At 38.6% G+C, this 15,920-nt stretch overlaps 2 protein-coding genes across 7 annotated transcripts; one reads left to right on the top strand and one right to left on the bottom strand.

Moving 5' to 3' along the window:
- Window positions 1-87: 87 nt before the first annotated feature.
- Window positions 88-5,806, top strand: ankdd1b (ankyrin repeat and death domain containing 1B). Its single transcript, XM_044195008.1, has 15 exons — window positions 88-703; window positions 1,133-1,233; window positions 1,350-1,448; window positions 1,548-1,646; window positions 1,997-2,101; window positions 2,216-2,317; window positions 2,490-2,588; window positions 3,161-3,259; window positions 3,409-3,507; window positions 3,702-3,800; window positions 3,931-4,029; window positions 4,267-4,362; window positions 4,762-4,963; window positions 5,182-5,313; window positions 5,405-5,806. The coding sequence occupies exons 1-15, from the start codon at window positions 529-531 to the stop codon at window positions 5,458-5,460; spliced, it is 1,662 nt and encodes a 553-aa protein (XP_044050943.1). The 5' UTR covers window positions 88-528; the 3' UTR covers window positions 5,461-5,806.
- On the bottom strand, window positions 5,358-15,695 carry poc5 (POC5 centriolar protein homolog (Chlamydomonas)). 6 transcript variants are annotated; one of them, XM_044195003.1, is made up of 13 exons: window positions 15,582-15,695; window positions 14,127-14,210; window positions 13,249-13,402; window positions 12,430-12,537; window positions 12,054-12,253; window positions 10,803-10,979; window positions 10,404-10,508; window positions 9,686-9,865; window positions 9,078-9,261; window positions 7,745-7,878; window positions 7,253-7,354; window positions 6,654-6,824; window positions 5,358-6,208 (listed from the first exon to the last, which is right to left on the bottom strand). In XM_044195003.1, exons 2-13 carry the CDS (start codon window positions 14,208-14,210, stop codon window positions 6,074-6,076), a joined length of 1,734 nt encoding a protein of 577 aa, XP_044050938.1. In that variant the 5' UTR covers window positions 15,582-15,695; the 3' UTR covers window positions 5,358-6,073. The 6 variants fall into 6 exon arrangements, with proteins under 6 accessions (XP_044050938.1, XP_044050939.1, XP_044050940.1 ...); XM_044195004.1 differs by having other exon boundaries at window positions 15,560-15,692; XM_044195005.1 differs by having other exon boundaries at window positions 15,462-15,600.
- Between the last annotated feature and the right edge of the window lie 225 nt (window positions 15,696-15,920).

The following is a 15,920-nucleotide window of genomic DNA, read 5'->3' as shown; positions in this document are numbered from 1 at the left end:
AAAGGGTTTGGCTCACTGAAGAAACACACAGAATTAGACCGGTTTAAAGTAAGTTTGCGACTGGAGTGTTGCTGGTTTAAGTCCTGAATCAGATAAGAAAAACACATGTTCCAGGTGAAACTGCACAGTTGCCAGGAGCAAAAGACTCTTGTATAAGGTTGTGTGAAAATGAAACATTGCTGAAAAAGAGTATGTGTAAATAGTCAAACTTCCCTGTACAAACAAGTTAAACTACTATCAGATCCTTATGTTCACCAGTCTCTCAAGGGTGTGAGCTGGTAAAGTAAACACAGACCAGCCCTCCAGCATTAAGAAAACAGTAGGAGTACACTTCCATTTCAAGGCTTGCTGTTCACTTTTTGAAGTCATGAAACTGGGCAAAACAGGGTTTTTTAAATCTTCTGTGTGATCTGTGTCCTCAGGTATTTGTTTTTGTTTTGCTTTCAGTGCAAACATTAGACTCTTTATTAAATTACACCAAGCCCACGTGGTTACACAAAGAGATCGTTTACAGTATAGAGCTTCCCAATGGACAGAAGAGCTTTGGCTTTGAAGGCGATGATCAAGAAGCATCGTCCTAAGAAGGAAGATTTGGACACTCGAAAGTGGATGAGACAGGAGACTGTGAGGGGGTTTGCTGATTTCATACTGAACAAACACTCGGACAACGATACAGACAACAGCTATGACAACAAAGAGATGTGTGAGTATGCAAGGACAAGGAGAACATAATGAGAACAGGTGGAAAATAAATAGAGACTGTGGCTTTACAGTACATAAAAATGATAGAACATGGAGCAGTATTTTAAAGCAAGATTCTCTGTTTCAGGACTGAGCCCTTGAGCCCTTTATACTGTTAGAGCTGAAGTTAATCATTAGTTATTCATTGTGGTGTACTGACTGTATACTCATAGCATGACAGTTTCTTTCCAAGAAACACACTATATTTGCACAAGGCTGAAACCTAAAACAGATACATACTCATCTCGGTTTACCTTACAGTATGTTCTTGTTGAGGTTTTGATTCAAATGCCATTGTAAATGCCTAGTACATGCTGTTATGTATATTAAATAATATAGTATATATATAAATAACCATATGTAAAACCTTCCTGTCTGCTGTGTTGTGCAGTGCTTGAAGCAGAGAAGCAGTTTATGGAAGCAGCTAAGAGTAATGATGTGGAGACCATGAAGACTCTTGGAAAAGGGCTGAATGCCAATGCAAAGAATGTGGTGGGTCTAAGTAGACAAACCCTCTATCTGCATCTCACTATACTGCATTGTATAATATCACACAAACAGACTCAAAGGCTAATTGGATAATATACTGATTAAGTTGTTTGCCTCAGAATAATAGGACTGCCCTTCACTATGCGGTAGCTGGCAAAAACAAGGAAGCTGTGCAGCTTCTTCTACAGCGCAGGGTCAAGGTTGACCAAAAGGATAAGGTGAGAGGGTCTGAAATGCGTGCATCTGAAAACTTGAGCCAAAGACTTAAAGTACTTAAAGTAATCACAACCTTCCATTTTGTGTTCTGTGTCTGACAGTATGGCGTGACACCCATTCATTTGGCTGCCTGGTTTGGCAGTTTGGAGATCCTGAAATTATTAGTGCAGGCTGGGGCTGAACAGAAGGTTGAGAATGAGGTGAAGAAGCAGAAAGAGTTTTGTTTTTCAGTAACAAAGAAAAATGACGAGAAATTGTGCCATTTGTCTTTTTATTATTTTGTGCAACAGTTCTAAAAAAAACATCAATAACACATGCCTCCTCCTGAGTCCTGATTTATTTTCATTATCCTGGATTTTGAACCTAACATTAAGCTTGTCTCATTACAAGCCTCAGAGCAGATCCTCTTGTTCTTGTAACATATCCTTTTGTTTCCTTATGCAACTCAAGTTAAATTTCTTTGACAATGGCAGATACTTAAACTTCACACTGCTTGATTAAACAGAAAATATTTAAAAAAAAATTATAACTCGCTTTTTTTCCACCTCAGGAAGGACTGAACATCATGCATTGTGCTGCTATCAACAACCACACTGAAATTGTAGAGTATATTGTTAATGACCTGCAGATGAAAGAACTAGACAAAGATGACCAGGTATCTACTTGACACTCATTTTTCATAAATCAACTGTATAATTCACTTTTACAAATTATTTAGGACTACCAAACAGTAAATGTGGTTGTTCGTACCTCACTTCTGATATTTCAGTCAGGACACCGGGCATTTGCATTGGCGGCAGAGCATGGGTGTGTTGAAATGTTAGATATGCTGATGGAGCCACACAACATGGCCACCATGAAGCCCAACAAGGTGTGTGTGGACTTGTTCATGTGTTTTTGGTTTGCGTGCATCTATTTACAATATACTGCTATTTATGCTCACGTGTGTCTGAGTGCACATTGTTTTGTGTGTCACACCTGCAAGAAAGCTCAAAGTCAAACTTTCTTTGATGCGAGTTGTTTCCCTCCCTCCCTTCTGCCAGAGAGGGGACACGCCCCTGCACTTGGCTGCCAGGAACGGCCACTTGGATGCCGTCCAACTGCTGCTGCAGAGCTTTGATACTCGGGATGAAGTCAATATGGTAGACAATCAGTGTAAACATCCTCTCTATCACGGTTTGGTTTGTGACAGTGTGTGCTCAGTGGCTAATCCACTGCTGGATGGTGGCTCCACTTTGGATTCATTAAGATGTATCAAACATGTACTGGTTACTATTACTGTATCTAACAAGGCAAACTGTGTTCTGGCTTGGACTTCAGCTCTGACTGGTAAATTATACTTGATAAGATTTACTTGGTGCTTCTGGTCAAAGATTCTTCTAACTGGGATTGGAGCCTAATGATGGACATCATCTGAATTATGATGACAGTCATTACCTGTTCTTAATTAAAAATGTTAAAAAGACTCCCCAGAAATATCTGCATATACCCTTATCAAATAATGTTTTGGCTATTAAGTTACTGATGCCCGTCCAAGTTCCTTCAATGTAAGGTGGGCTGAATTCTACTTGGGTATAGGCCTAAAAACATTGTTATAATTTGCGAGCATAGTAAGTCATTTTTAATTGTGGTCCACCAGAGAAGAATTTTGTGCTTCTGTTATGGTTATCTAGCACCACTACTATATTTTTTTGATGGATTTTCTGTGCTGCAGGATGGTGAGACAGCACTGTACCAGGCTGCAGACAATGGCCAGGAAGGATGTGTCCTGACCCTGCTGGAGGCTGGCTGTGACCCCAACATCCTCACAACGGTACAATAGAGCACTAGGTGCCCTGTTAATAATGCATTACTGTAAAATATTTGAATGTGGTTAATCCTTTAGGTAGTAGCAAATTTTATGTGGTGAATAATGTTTTTGTACTGGCAGTAGGCCTACAGCTAAACCTCCCTCACTTGTAGGCCAAATGCACTGCTCTCCATCCAGTTTCAGAAAGAGGAGACACAGCTCTTGTCCAACTCCTATTAGAGTACAAAGCCCATATGGACTTTAAGAATCAGGTAAGCAAACATAAGGTAGGTGGCAGTAGTACACTCTTTCAGTAAAGATCTTTGATAACACAGATCACACACACATCAGCTGTGTTGCTGACACTCTGCCTGGATGCATATCATTGTAGTTTTACATATTTTCTCCTAAACTAACAGTTTGTTTTTTGGGCTCATGTTGTGTAACAGGATATTTTTGCTCTCAGCACCTAGAGGCTCCTCTCCACCTGGCAGTGAAGAACAGTCACATCCCTGTCATCCATTCTCTACTGACGGCTGGCTGCAACATTAATGTCACCAATAAGGTATGATCTCCCTAGTAACAGTAAAATAAGACAAAGTATATATAAGAAAATAAATACATTTAGAAAATGCTTTCTTGTATGTTTCATTGTATTGTTGTATTTCATATATTATTGAACCATGAACTGTTAGAGGTCCCAGACTGCTATGCATCTTGCTGCAGAGCTGGCCAGAACAGAAATCGTGGAAATGCTTCTTAAAGCTGGGCTGGATCTGACACTCCGAGACAGGGTAAGAATTCTCAAAAACACAATTTCTAGAGCTTACATAGTGTAGCTGCCATACAAGTTAAATTATGCTCTTGTACTTTTTTCAGGACTTAAAGGCAAAACACTTTGTATGATTCATTTAAGCCATAACAGCAGCAGGATACATTGAAACTGTAAGAAAAATCAAATTCTAAATTTGATACCTTACAGTTCTAATTGAAGTTTGTGTATTTTGTTGTACATGTTGGATTCGGAGTAGCAGGGGAAGACGGCTCTGGGTGTGGCAGTCAGAGCTGACGAGGTGATTATAGTGGACATGATCATCAAAGCAGAAAGATATTACGCTTGGAGGGAGGTGAGAGATAGTGGAATAATACTAATATAATAAAACTTTTTCTGTTTTCACGTGTGCCATAATCCATTCTTGAGGCCTCAAAATCAATAATTACATTCATCACAAATGATTCATTTCCTAACGTCACACTCTAGATTAGTTGAATCCCCTATAATACTATTAAAACATCTACGGTAAAAAAAATGACTCACAACCCAGAAACATTTGACAGCCAATTTACCATCAATTTAATTAAAGGTATGCCTGATTCCCTTCCCTTCTTGATTTTCAAAATGTTTAACTCTGGCATTCATATTGCTAATCGTGTGTGTCTTTCCAATAATGTCTTCCCATGCCCCTGCGCTCTCTGAGGCTTGTGACCTTTATCAATCTGCTGATGTGATTTAATTGCCCTTTCAGGCCAACCCTGAGCTTAATGAGAGTGTTCACAGCGAGTATCCGCTAACGTTTAAACTCGACCATCGCTATGAGACCAAGCAGCTCCGTTCGATGGCCTGGCGCCTGGCGTATGAGCTCCTGAAACCAGGAGACTGGAAAAGACTAGCAGAAAACTGGGGCTTCACCAAGGAGCAAGTGTCGGCCATCGAGGAGCAGTGGACAGGTGCCACAACTCAGATTATGTTACAGATTCAAATCCCTAAATTTATGGGGAAAATTTGGCAATAAAAGAAATATTCTTGGATAACTGTATTTTTTCAAACAGACGCCATTTAAATTTTTCTATTTTATCTTCTAATGCACAGAGGCAAACTTGAGGCTATTCTTACTAGTTGAATTGTTTTCCTGACTGTACAGTGCTGTGTGCACGTTTGTTTACAGGTCAGCACAGTTATCAAGAGCATGGGAACAGGATGCTGCTGATCTGGCTCCACGGGGAGGAGTTGGCTCAGAAGAGCCCTGCTAAAGAACTCTACCAGGGCCTCATCCTCACAGGGAACAGGAAGGCTGCAGGTACATTCAGTTAACAACTTTTTCAAAACAAATATACTGAGGAATCTATAAACAAAAATTTTATTACAGAAAATGTTAATTTGTTTTACAGATAAGATTCGGATGGAGGCAGAGAGTGCCAGCAGTAAGAGCTGCAGCATTTCATGAGGATTAACACTGCAACATATGGACTGACAAAATGAACTCCATGTACATCATTTTCAGATACTGATCTGTACAGGAAGTTAGTAGTAAAATAATTTATTTTAAAAATAAAATTCTGATCATTAACATATGGCTTTGGTTAAGTAAACAACCTGTGGTGTTGCAAGGTCTGTCTCAATTGAAAACATCAATAATAACAAATATTTTAAATGTGATGTTATACATTACAGTACAGTCTCGCCTGTGCTTAATTTAAAGTAAAACGTTTTCATAGACATAAATGTCCATTTTGTAATTCTAAACTCTGTCCAGCTGGTAATAAATAAACATTTACATTTGCAGTTCTAAACACCTGTGTCTATGTAGTACTTTCCTGAGAAATATCCTATTGTTCAGGAAATTGCGCCTTTCACATTCATGAAAGGAAGCTGAAAAATGGCAATCAAATGTTCACTTCAAATGTAGTGAGCAAGGGCAAATTCATTCCAAGATATCAAAATAAAAATGGACTTGAAACTAATGCCAAGGTAACTATTTCTAGGATTGTTGCATAGCATGCATTAAGTTTTAAATCTAGACTAGGGAGCAACCCTTTCTGGGAGATATGTGTGTGCGGTCAGTCAACTACTTTGATGGAGTGTACATGGCACGTGCTGGTGTGTGTTCTAGAGGAGCTTCTGCCTCCAGTGGAGCTGTGGCCCTGTTGGGAGGAGCGAGGAAACTTAGCAGCTGTGGCCTGTCCGACAGTGAGCTGAAAGAATTAAAAGAGAGACAAAAGAACATTTTCATGTTATTTTTCAGCTTCACAACGCATAATGAAATTCGTTCTCTGCATTTAACCCATCCTAAGTATTAGGAGCAGTGGGCAGCCACTGTGCAGTGCCCAGGGACCAACTCCAGTTCTAAGCCACTGCCTTGGTCAAGGGCACTGACAGGAGAATTAACCTAACGGACATGTTTTTTTGATGGTGTGGGATACCGGAGAACCAGGAGGAATCCCACGCAAACATAGGGAGAACATGCAAACTCTACACAGAAAGGCCCTGCCCCACCTGGGAATCAAACCCAGGACCTTCTTGCTGTGACAGTGAGACAGTGCTAACCACTGAGCCACCGTGCTATATATAAATGTATACACATGACACATGGATAGTAATACTTCAGAGTAACACTAGTCATGCACACGGGTCCCATACCTGTGTAACAGGATGATGGCGTTCAACTATCACAGAACTCATGGGCGGAGCCACGCCCATCACCTGGAGGTTGCTGCGTGCAGCCTTACCAACATCAGTACGTGCAGTGATGCGAGCTGTTACAGTCTTTGAGGGTTTTTGTTGACTGGCTGTGATGATACGACCACTGACCTGAAACAACATTATTGCATCATGTATAAATGTGATTACTATATTAGAGACTTTTAAAAATGTTTTTATTTATTTATTTATTTTTTTACTAAACTTGAGTAATTTTGTGTTGTTGGTCACCAGTTTGATAACCATTTATTCAATGGTATAATTACCATCATAATTACACATAGCTGTGTGTATTATTAATTTATTAATATTAACACTACAATTACTATTAAACTACTACTAATTAAAAAAACAAAAACAAATTCTAGGTGGTATTTGCATTGTGCCTGCCTAGACTTGCTCTATAGGAAAAGTGCAATGAGATAACTTCTGTTATGAATTGGTGCTATATAAATAAAAATGAATGAATTGAACTGTTGTGAAGGTGGACATTGCCCCCTTGTACCAGAGTCAATAGATCGATATGTCCATCTGCTAACCTGTTTGTGGGAACTTGCCGTGCCCCCAAGTGGGACTGAGCTGTGCACCATTGTAGTGGGAGGGAGTACTTCTGCCCTGGACAAGGGGGCACCAGAGCCCATCTGAGGAAAAGAGAATCAGGAACAGGAGGGGGATTGAGAGGAAGTGAGTCATAGTGCAGCAAATAAAAACAGAAGGAATTACAAAAGCAAATGTAACACTACTGAACTAATACTTCGGTTATAGTGGCATCTACATGAGAACACTTGAGTATGAAGCAAGAATTTGCAGCAATATAAAAAAGGTAAGAACAAATAAAAATTTTAAATTAAAGAAAAAGAAAATTATGCAAATACAACAGCATATTCAAAATTCTAATTCAGAGACTTTTTTTTATGAGACTGATGGATTGATAGATCAAATGAGAGATTTGAGAAGAAATTGAACTATGGCACAGAAGAACTATGGTGTGTAAATAAATGTGTTTTCATTAGAAATTGTCAGTGTCTCACCATATCTTCTACTTCGCTGTGGGAAGGGTCCGGGCGGTCAAAGTGGACTGGGCTGAACCGTGTGGAAGAGATGGGATATGGTTGAAGTTGAGCCAATGTAGTAGAGCCAGGCTCATCCTGGGGAGGCAGAACATCTACAGAAAGAAAAACATATGAACTGTATCAGACTCACAATATATTCTTGATACAAGTTTGTATGGTTACAGAAAATAACACATTTTAAAGCTGAATGTTGTACTGGAGTTCTGAATCTTTCCTAATCAATTGATTAGGAACTCTTGATGATCCTGTGAATGAAAAGCCTACCCATCTGATGTTTCCTTTTGATTGAACAAATCAACTTTCTAGGTCTCAATACAAATGATTAAATATATATATATATATATATATATATATTTAATCATCATTTATCAAATTAAAAAGGTGGCTGATCATTAATTATGCATAACTCCTATCAAGTATGTGTACTTAAAAAGGCTAAATATCACTTCATATCAATTGATTTTTAATGAGAGAGATTATAAAGACAAAATCAACTCTTGTTCAAAGCAACAGAAAAGAGTACACACTTAACAGCCCAGTTTGACTGTAACATAATGAAATGCATTTCAGGTTACAAGACTCATTAAACCTGAAAGCAGATGGATGAGCAGAAGACCATGATATAGTTAATTTGTACAAGCTAAAAACAGTGAGATCCAGCTTCAGCAGCCATGTGCTCACCAAAAATAGCAGACTAAGAACTGTTGCCTGATCTGACAAATCCTGGCTTTTGGTGCAATTTGGTTTGATTATGATTATGATTAAAACCATAGATCTATCCTGGCTGGTGTCAATGGGATTGTGTGGTGATAATGGTGTAATGTAACATACCACTTAATAACAGTAATTATATGAGTTAAAGGGATATTGAGCTTTTCCAGCCCAACTTTCATTGTCACATCAAGGTTATAACCTGTGCAAAGTACCCCTCAGTCAGCACTCAGAACACGCACTGACTCATCACTCCATTAGATGAGCCAGTGAATGACTTCAAGAAAAGAACAAAGACCCCATCCACTTTACTCATTCATAAATCGACACAATTGTCAAAAGCACATGGTTGCACTCTATTGGAGAAATGGTGTTTCTGTCTTTTCTGTCTTGATAGCTGCATTGAATCAATACAGCACAGGGGCAAGGGTAACAATGCCTGTATGCTTTGTTGTATAGAGCAGGGGTCTATTTATGCAGTTATGGGGCTTGTGATGAGGATAACAGTGCAAGTTTTAATGCACAAGTTGTTTATGGATATTCTCTTAAAATAGGCTTGTGTGGTCATTCTGTTACAGACCATGCTGATCATGAACAGGAGGTTGCTCTGGTCGTCCCTCCGTAGTATGGAACATGCCGAGAGCCTCCATGTTGAGAGCACACACGCCCCTCATAAAGGCTTTCTTCATAGATTCCTCATAGCGCTCTCTCTCTAGTCGTAGTCTCTGAATCTCTGCCTGGGCCTTCTCTATAGCCTGACAGTGCTGCGGAGACAGGAAGCAGAATACAGAAAGAATCAGTCATTTAACAGTTTATACAGTACTGACTATTTGTTCATTTTCTTGCTTTCAATCTTAGGACTTTGTGTTGCACCCTTGCTATACATATATCCCCAAATTAATCTGTATTTCGTTGCCACTTCCTGTCACACCGTCTCAATCGCACATACCTGCTCTGCAGTGATTTCACTGCAATCTATTAATCAAGTTTAGTGTGGCTGTTATTCACTGAGATGTTCAAGTTATCTAACAATTCACTGATGAGACCTTGTACAGTGTATCCTTTTGACTACAGTGTGCTGTGATTCCTGTGGTAAAACAAATTATGTAGAGCCGAGTATGAATTCAGCAATGGAGCATCACCATACACATACTGTTTCATATGCAGGTCCTTCACCCGCTTATTTACCTCTGACAGCTTGGCCTCATACTCTGTAGACAGACGGGTGCAGACCTCTTCAGCCCTTGCACGGCAAGCCCGCTCCACCTTGACCCTCCAGTGTTTCTGGATCAGAGAGTGCCAGCCTAGCCAAACCTTCTTCTTCAGCTGCAAATTGTAATGCTGCTGCGCTGCTTGAGCAGCATGAGCCTGGCAGGGAACCACAAGACCATGAAAATATTCACAAGGAAATAATTATACCCATAATTCATTTTTGTGCAGGTGCAGTACATTTTCTCTTGTGGTGCACTTTCTGCATCATGCTTTAGACAAAAATATGAGTCATCCACTAAATTTTCCATTTTAAAGAAATGGCATGAACAGGTATTTTGTAAATGTAAAAAAATAAATAAATGAGTTTAGTAGTGTATATATATATATATATATATATATATATATATATATATATATATATATATATATATATATATATATATATATATATATATATATATATATATATATATATATATATATATATATATATATATATATATATATTTTTTTTTTTTTTTGTAAAAATGTGTAAATATGTGCATGTTCAGTGACATAGTGATGTATGGGTCGGTTATTCATGCAGAGACTGATAATTTGTATAAACCATTAAACTGCACTAACAGTAATCTAGCTAATCTAACAAATAGGTTTTCAACCTGTTGGGAAACACCACAATGTTGCATTAGTGTACCTCTTCTTTGGCCTCACTGTGCTGAAGTCTCCAGTGGGTGAAAGTCCTCATCTTTTCAAGCTTTTCTTTTTGTCTGTCCAACACCTGGCTCAGGTTCACAATCACCTGAGGGAGGACACATCACACAATAAGCTGTCAGTCTATAAAGCAGACGCAGATGCTAATATTTTTCTTTCGATTGCTAAATGTACATAAGAATGAGAGACAATGTACCAGTGAGCAAAAGATAGAGATATGGGGCTGATAGCTTAGACATGGATTAAGCCCACCCAGTCTTACACTAAAACTTCACAACAATGGAAATTACTGGAAATTAAATCTCAGTCTGGTACTTAATCCATGTCCAACCAACCAGCACATTATGTACTAAAGAAAGAAAATAAATACACATGTAGTTACCTCATCTTTTCTCTGGTTGGAAGTCTCGTAGGTGTGTAGCAGCCCCTTTAGGCTGTCTAGCTCTGACTTCAGGCCAGCTGTCTGGGCTGCATACCTTTCCCTCTCCTTCCTCATCGCCAGCTTGTGTTGCTCCTTGAATGCCACCTTCCACTTCCTAAGCTCAGTCAGTACATTTGACTAATTAGGGAAAAGAGGGTGGGACAGTCACAGTGTGCTCATTACACTACTTTCGTAAATATGGACATATGTACACATATCTTCAGTTGTTTTTAAATTAGATAAAAACAGGTGTGCCGGAGGTTTTGTCACTGACAGCAACTGCTAAATAAACCTGGCAGATTTCATCTCTAGTCTTGTTTTGTTGGATTGCAGATTTGATTTACAGTTCTGACGTGCAGTTACATTTTAAGGAGGTACACCTCTAGCAGATTCAGAGGTCTAGAACAGGCTACCACATGCAGCCTCCACAACACCCTAATGCAGAAGTATAGCGTAAATTTGGCTTTAGAAGTAAAAGGTTAAAATTGTGACCTCAGCTAAATTTCTACAGGGTGAAACATAACCAACACCCACAATGTGAACATGTCTGGCTTATTTGGAAGGTTAACACTAGATTTTCTTCCTGCAACATCAGGCTCACAAGCAATCAATTCTATCAGTCAAGAGAACTGAAAGAGTCTCAACATCCTCTACAGTTCATGGTTCTTCACTGCCTTTTCCTAGGTCAAACTCTACTCTTTTATCAGCACCGCTTAGCAGGTGATGGGTTGTCATCTGCCCTCCATGAATGAGCTGTACAACATCAGAAGAAAAGGGCAGGAAGGACACCAACATCCAGGCACTCACCTCCTCCAAAATCAGAGATACAATTAAAAGGTCACTGGTGCCATGAGGAGCAGAGCTGTCATCCTATTCAACGAGCCTTCCTGAGACTCCAACACTTTATATTCCCTTCATAATCTCTGACATCTTCATATATATATATATATATATATATATATATATATATATATATATATATATATATATATATATATATATATATATATATATATATATATATATATATATATACACATACACACACACACACACATATATATATATATATATATATATATATATATATATATAATAGTATATAGCCATACAACATTATCTATGGTCAGCTCTCAAGCAGACAGCAAATAAGAGCCATTAAACTGATTGATTGAGGAAGGAGCGTTCTACTGTATGAAGAAGCAGACTAACCTTCAGGTTGTTACTCCACGTGTCCAGAATGTTCTCCATCTTGCTTATGTTCTCCTCTGAGATAAACATTTCTGTCACAGCAGATTCAAGGGGGTCTGGGCTGTTTGGCCTAGACCTATCAGCTGCCATCTGTAACCTGTCTGAGGGAGTGTTTGAGAGCCCTGACGCCCTGCTAGAGGACTGATGACCTATCTCCTCTGCTGGAAGGGGAACAAAAAAGAAACACAGACAGACTGAGTAAAATGAGACAATATTGCAACTGGATGGTCTCTGTATTTCTAATTACTATCTATTTGGTAGTAAAAGACATTAATATACAATTATATAGATATCAGACCTAACCATTTTGTTTCTTTTTATTTTTAATTCAATTTACCAGGAGAGGCTCTTAAATGTGTGGAGGGCTCAACAATCAAGGGGGAGGCCTGTGATAATCTCACACTCCTGCTAGAATGCCTCCCATCTTTAGCTTCAGTGGTAGTATCTGACAGAAGACAGGAGAGACGAGGGAAGGAAGTCAGAGAGAGAGGCACAATGGAAAATAGATAAAAAGGAAATGTTGCTAAAATAAAATGTTGGCCTGGAATAAGTGAGTAAAATTAAAAAGGTAAAAGTAAAATGTAAAAGTCAGAAAACAAAAGAAAGTTTAAGAACAGAAAAGGTGATAGCTAGAATGCTGAATAAGACGAGCATGGCTCCTCAACCAGGAATGCATTTATGTCAATATCTTAATTAAATTCTGCATGGGGAAGAGAAAGCCTGCACTCTAAAGAGCAGTACTGGCAGAGTGCCAGGAGATCATTACCAATCGGCCATCTGCTTTCTACATCCCTGTGCACTACTCCATGACAGTTAAAGCACTAAACCTCCAGTGAGAGCTGCAGATGGAGCTGGAGTTGGGGGGGGTGGACTGATCGACTGTTTAAGATGTGGGTATCGTAGGGGAAAGAGATAGGGGGTACAATCTGACAGACTGATATCATATGCATTTTGACTAGACTGGTTTACAAGCTGAAAATATGAGGCTGATAAACACACACTGCATTTGTTTCCATGTTGTGATGCCAAATCCTTTTTGACAGCTGATCATTTGATGGGGGCAGTGTCTGGAAGGACTCAAGTTGTGTTTCTGTCAGAAAGGCTTAGTGAAATGTGTGTATGAAAGTGTCCTGCATACAAGAGGAACCCAAGATACCTGCTGGGCGCTGTGATTTTGTGTCATCTTTTCTCTGGGAAGTCTGACCCTCTGCAGACAGATGTGAGGTGCTCAGCCGCTGCAAGTGAGCACTGGTGAGTTTTTCAAGCTTAGGGGTGACCACAGCATAGCGGAGCAGCTCCTCATACTCATCCTGATGATCCATAAACAGTAAAAAAAAAAAACAAAAACAAAAAAAAAAAAAACAAAACAGACCAGACCAGTGGGCTCAAGTGTCTATCGATTCCCTGATTCATCATCACCTTTTAATTTTTTTTTTGCTGTATCTTATTTTCATAGTTGCTTATTTTAATAGCAATTTTTTCTATTGGTTATGATAACATTAGTCATCATCGTCAATTTCGAGACCCTAATACAGCTTTACAGTGAGTCCATTAGGGCAAGCAACTCAAGCAACTAAATAGGTATTTTAACAAAATCCCAGTTTAACAATATTATCTAAATCACTTCCTGAGAAGTAAAACCTATGGTGAATGTTAAAGTTACTATTCAAACTGCCTGTTGCAAACATCCATTCAATTTGTCAGAGCTACCTCTGGCTTCAACTTAAATTGACTTACCTTACTTAAAATAGTTGTACATGCATTTAGTTTTGCAATGCAATGGGCAATTCTAATAGACATTTGGGGTGTGTTTACCTTTCTTTTCAATTCCAAATAAGTGGTTTGGATTATTGATTGAAACAGAGTGTATGTTTAAAACTAGCTTGATTTTTTGATTGCATGTGTTGCTTGCCCTAACCGACTTCACGCTGAAGATGTGCCACACAACTTTGGTGTGTCCCCTGATCTGAGCAATGTGATTAATGCATAAATTGTGAATGTTAATGTTATTTATTTATTTTTTTTTTAAATCACCTGAAGGTCAGAGGAGACAGAGCTGCCCGGATCAGAGTCCTTGGGCAGAACAGGACTGGTTGGTTCCTCTTCGTCTGAGGACATCTAGACAAAGATATATATAGTTGGAATGGTGTTAGTTTAAGGAAACACTATCAATAGCACAAGTTAGCAATGTCAAGCCACATATATGCCTCCCATGTAAGTCATATGTTGTATAATGTGGTTTATACTGAATACTTAATATATTAACATAAAATGCTTGTGTCTTTTTTTAAATCATTGGGACAAATGATAATGCTTATCAAGATTTCATACAACATACTTCTACACACTGTCTTTTGCACATGGTGGTTTAGTACCAATTGTTGTAATTTCTACATTTTGTTTAATGATGTAGCTACAAGTTACTGTATATCCAGGACAGGATGAACTAAAATAAATTATAGAACATAGGGTATAAAGGAGAAGCTGTATGAAAGTGGTCATGTACAAAAAACTATTTTCAAATTTGTGTCTTTTGTATAAAATTTTAAATGTTTTGGCCCCTCCTCTACTACATGTTTACCTCCATTCGGAGAACTCTATCAAATCCACAAGAATATCTTCTATAAGAGATTGTACTGTTCCCTTTCGTTGCACTGCCACTGGCCAGTCAGCTTTATCTGTGAAAGCCACAACTCAGTGTAACGTCCTACCAGATGACATAAAAAGTTATAATTCTAACAGTAGCTTTAAAGTCAAATCGAGAAATCTGCTAAAAAGCTACTCAACTCTGTGTACCATTGACTTTGCACGTTATTTATTTGTTTTGTATACAAATATTCTTGTTTTTAATTTGTCTAACATATACTTGTTGCTGACATGGTGTGTGTGTATGTGTGCGTGTGTGTGATGTACTACTCTGTGTAACTTTTTATTATGTGCCTTGTCTTGTTTGTCTTTAGTGCTATTCTATCACTGTGTGGATGTTTTAATTGTAACCTGCCAAGGGCCGGCAGATGAAAATTAGCTTTAGGCTAACTCTGGTAAAATACATCAAATGGTAACATTAATGTTTAATATTGTACATGTTCCCTTTCCAGATACATTACATAAATAAAATAAAGACCAAAACATATCTGTTCAAATAGCGTTAACGTCACAAAACATGCAAAATGTAGCTAGCTACATTTCACAACATACACTGGTTCATTGGTAGGCAAAATGTAAATTCGTAACGTTACCTGTAAAACACCGTACAAAATCTTTAAAACAACCTAACTTACAAAATAGGACGATAATATATGCAAGTGTAACTTTCTCTAGGCTACAGTTACGTTACTGTTAACGTTACATAAAAACAGAGACGCTTACTTTTTGGCTGCAAAGCTGAAAAACACACTCTTGAAGCAAGTAACGTTAGTGCGGTTTTACAGTCTCTAGGAGTAAATTATAACTATGGGATAACGTACCTATGCTTTCGAAAATGTTTACCTGGTTTATATTTCTATGCAGGCTACCACACTTCTCCGTTTCCCGAGTTATTCCGTCAGTTGGGAAATGCTAATACTTGCTTGGCCGTTTCAAACCGAGTGACTCTTAAATAACAGAATCTATGATTGGCTACTGTTTCCACAGCACCCTGCTAAATCGTCTCTGATTGGGTACAACGTTTCCGTGGTAACGGTAAACGGAACAACGCAAAGCTCACCAGCGGTGTCCACTACTGTACAAATAAAAAGCTATACTCAAGTTGTTTTCTGTAATTTTGACAATGCAGCTTATTCCTTTTTACATTTATCCCGACAGCCAGCTGCAGCACAGCACAGTGTA

Source organism: Siniperca chuatsi, linkage group LG5 (genome assembly GCF_020085105.1).
Source record: "Siniperca chuatsi isolate FFG_IHB_CAS linkage group LG5, ASM2008510v1, whole genome shotgun sequence".
Lineage (NCBI taxonomy): Eukaryota > Metazoa > Chordata > Actinopteri > Centrarchiformes > Sinipercidae > Siniperca > Siniperca chuatsi.
This window is presented reverse-complemented; position numbering and strand designations above follow the sequence as displayed.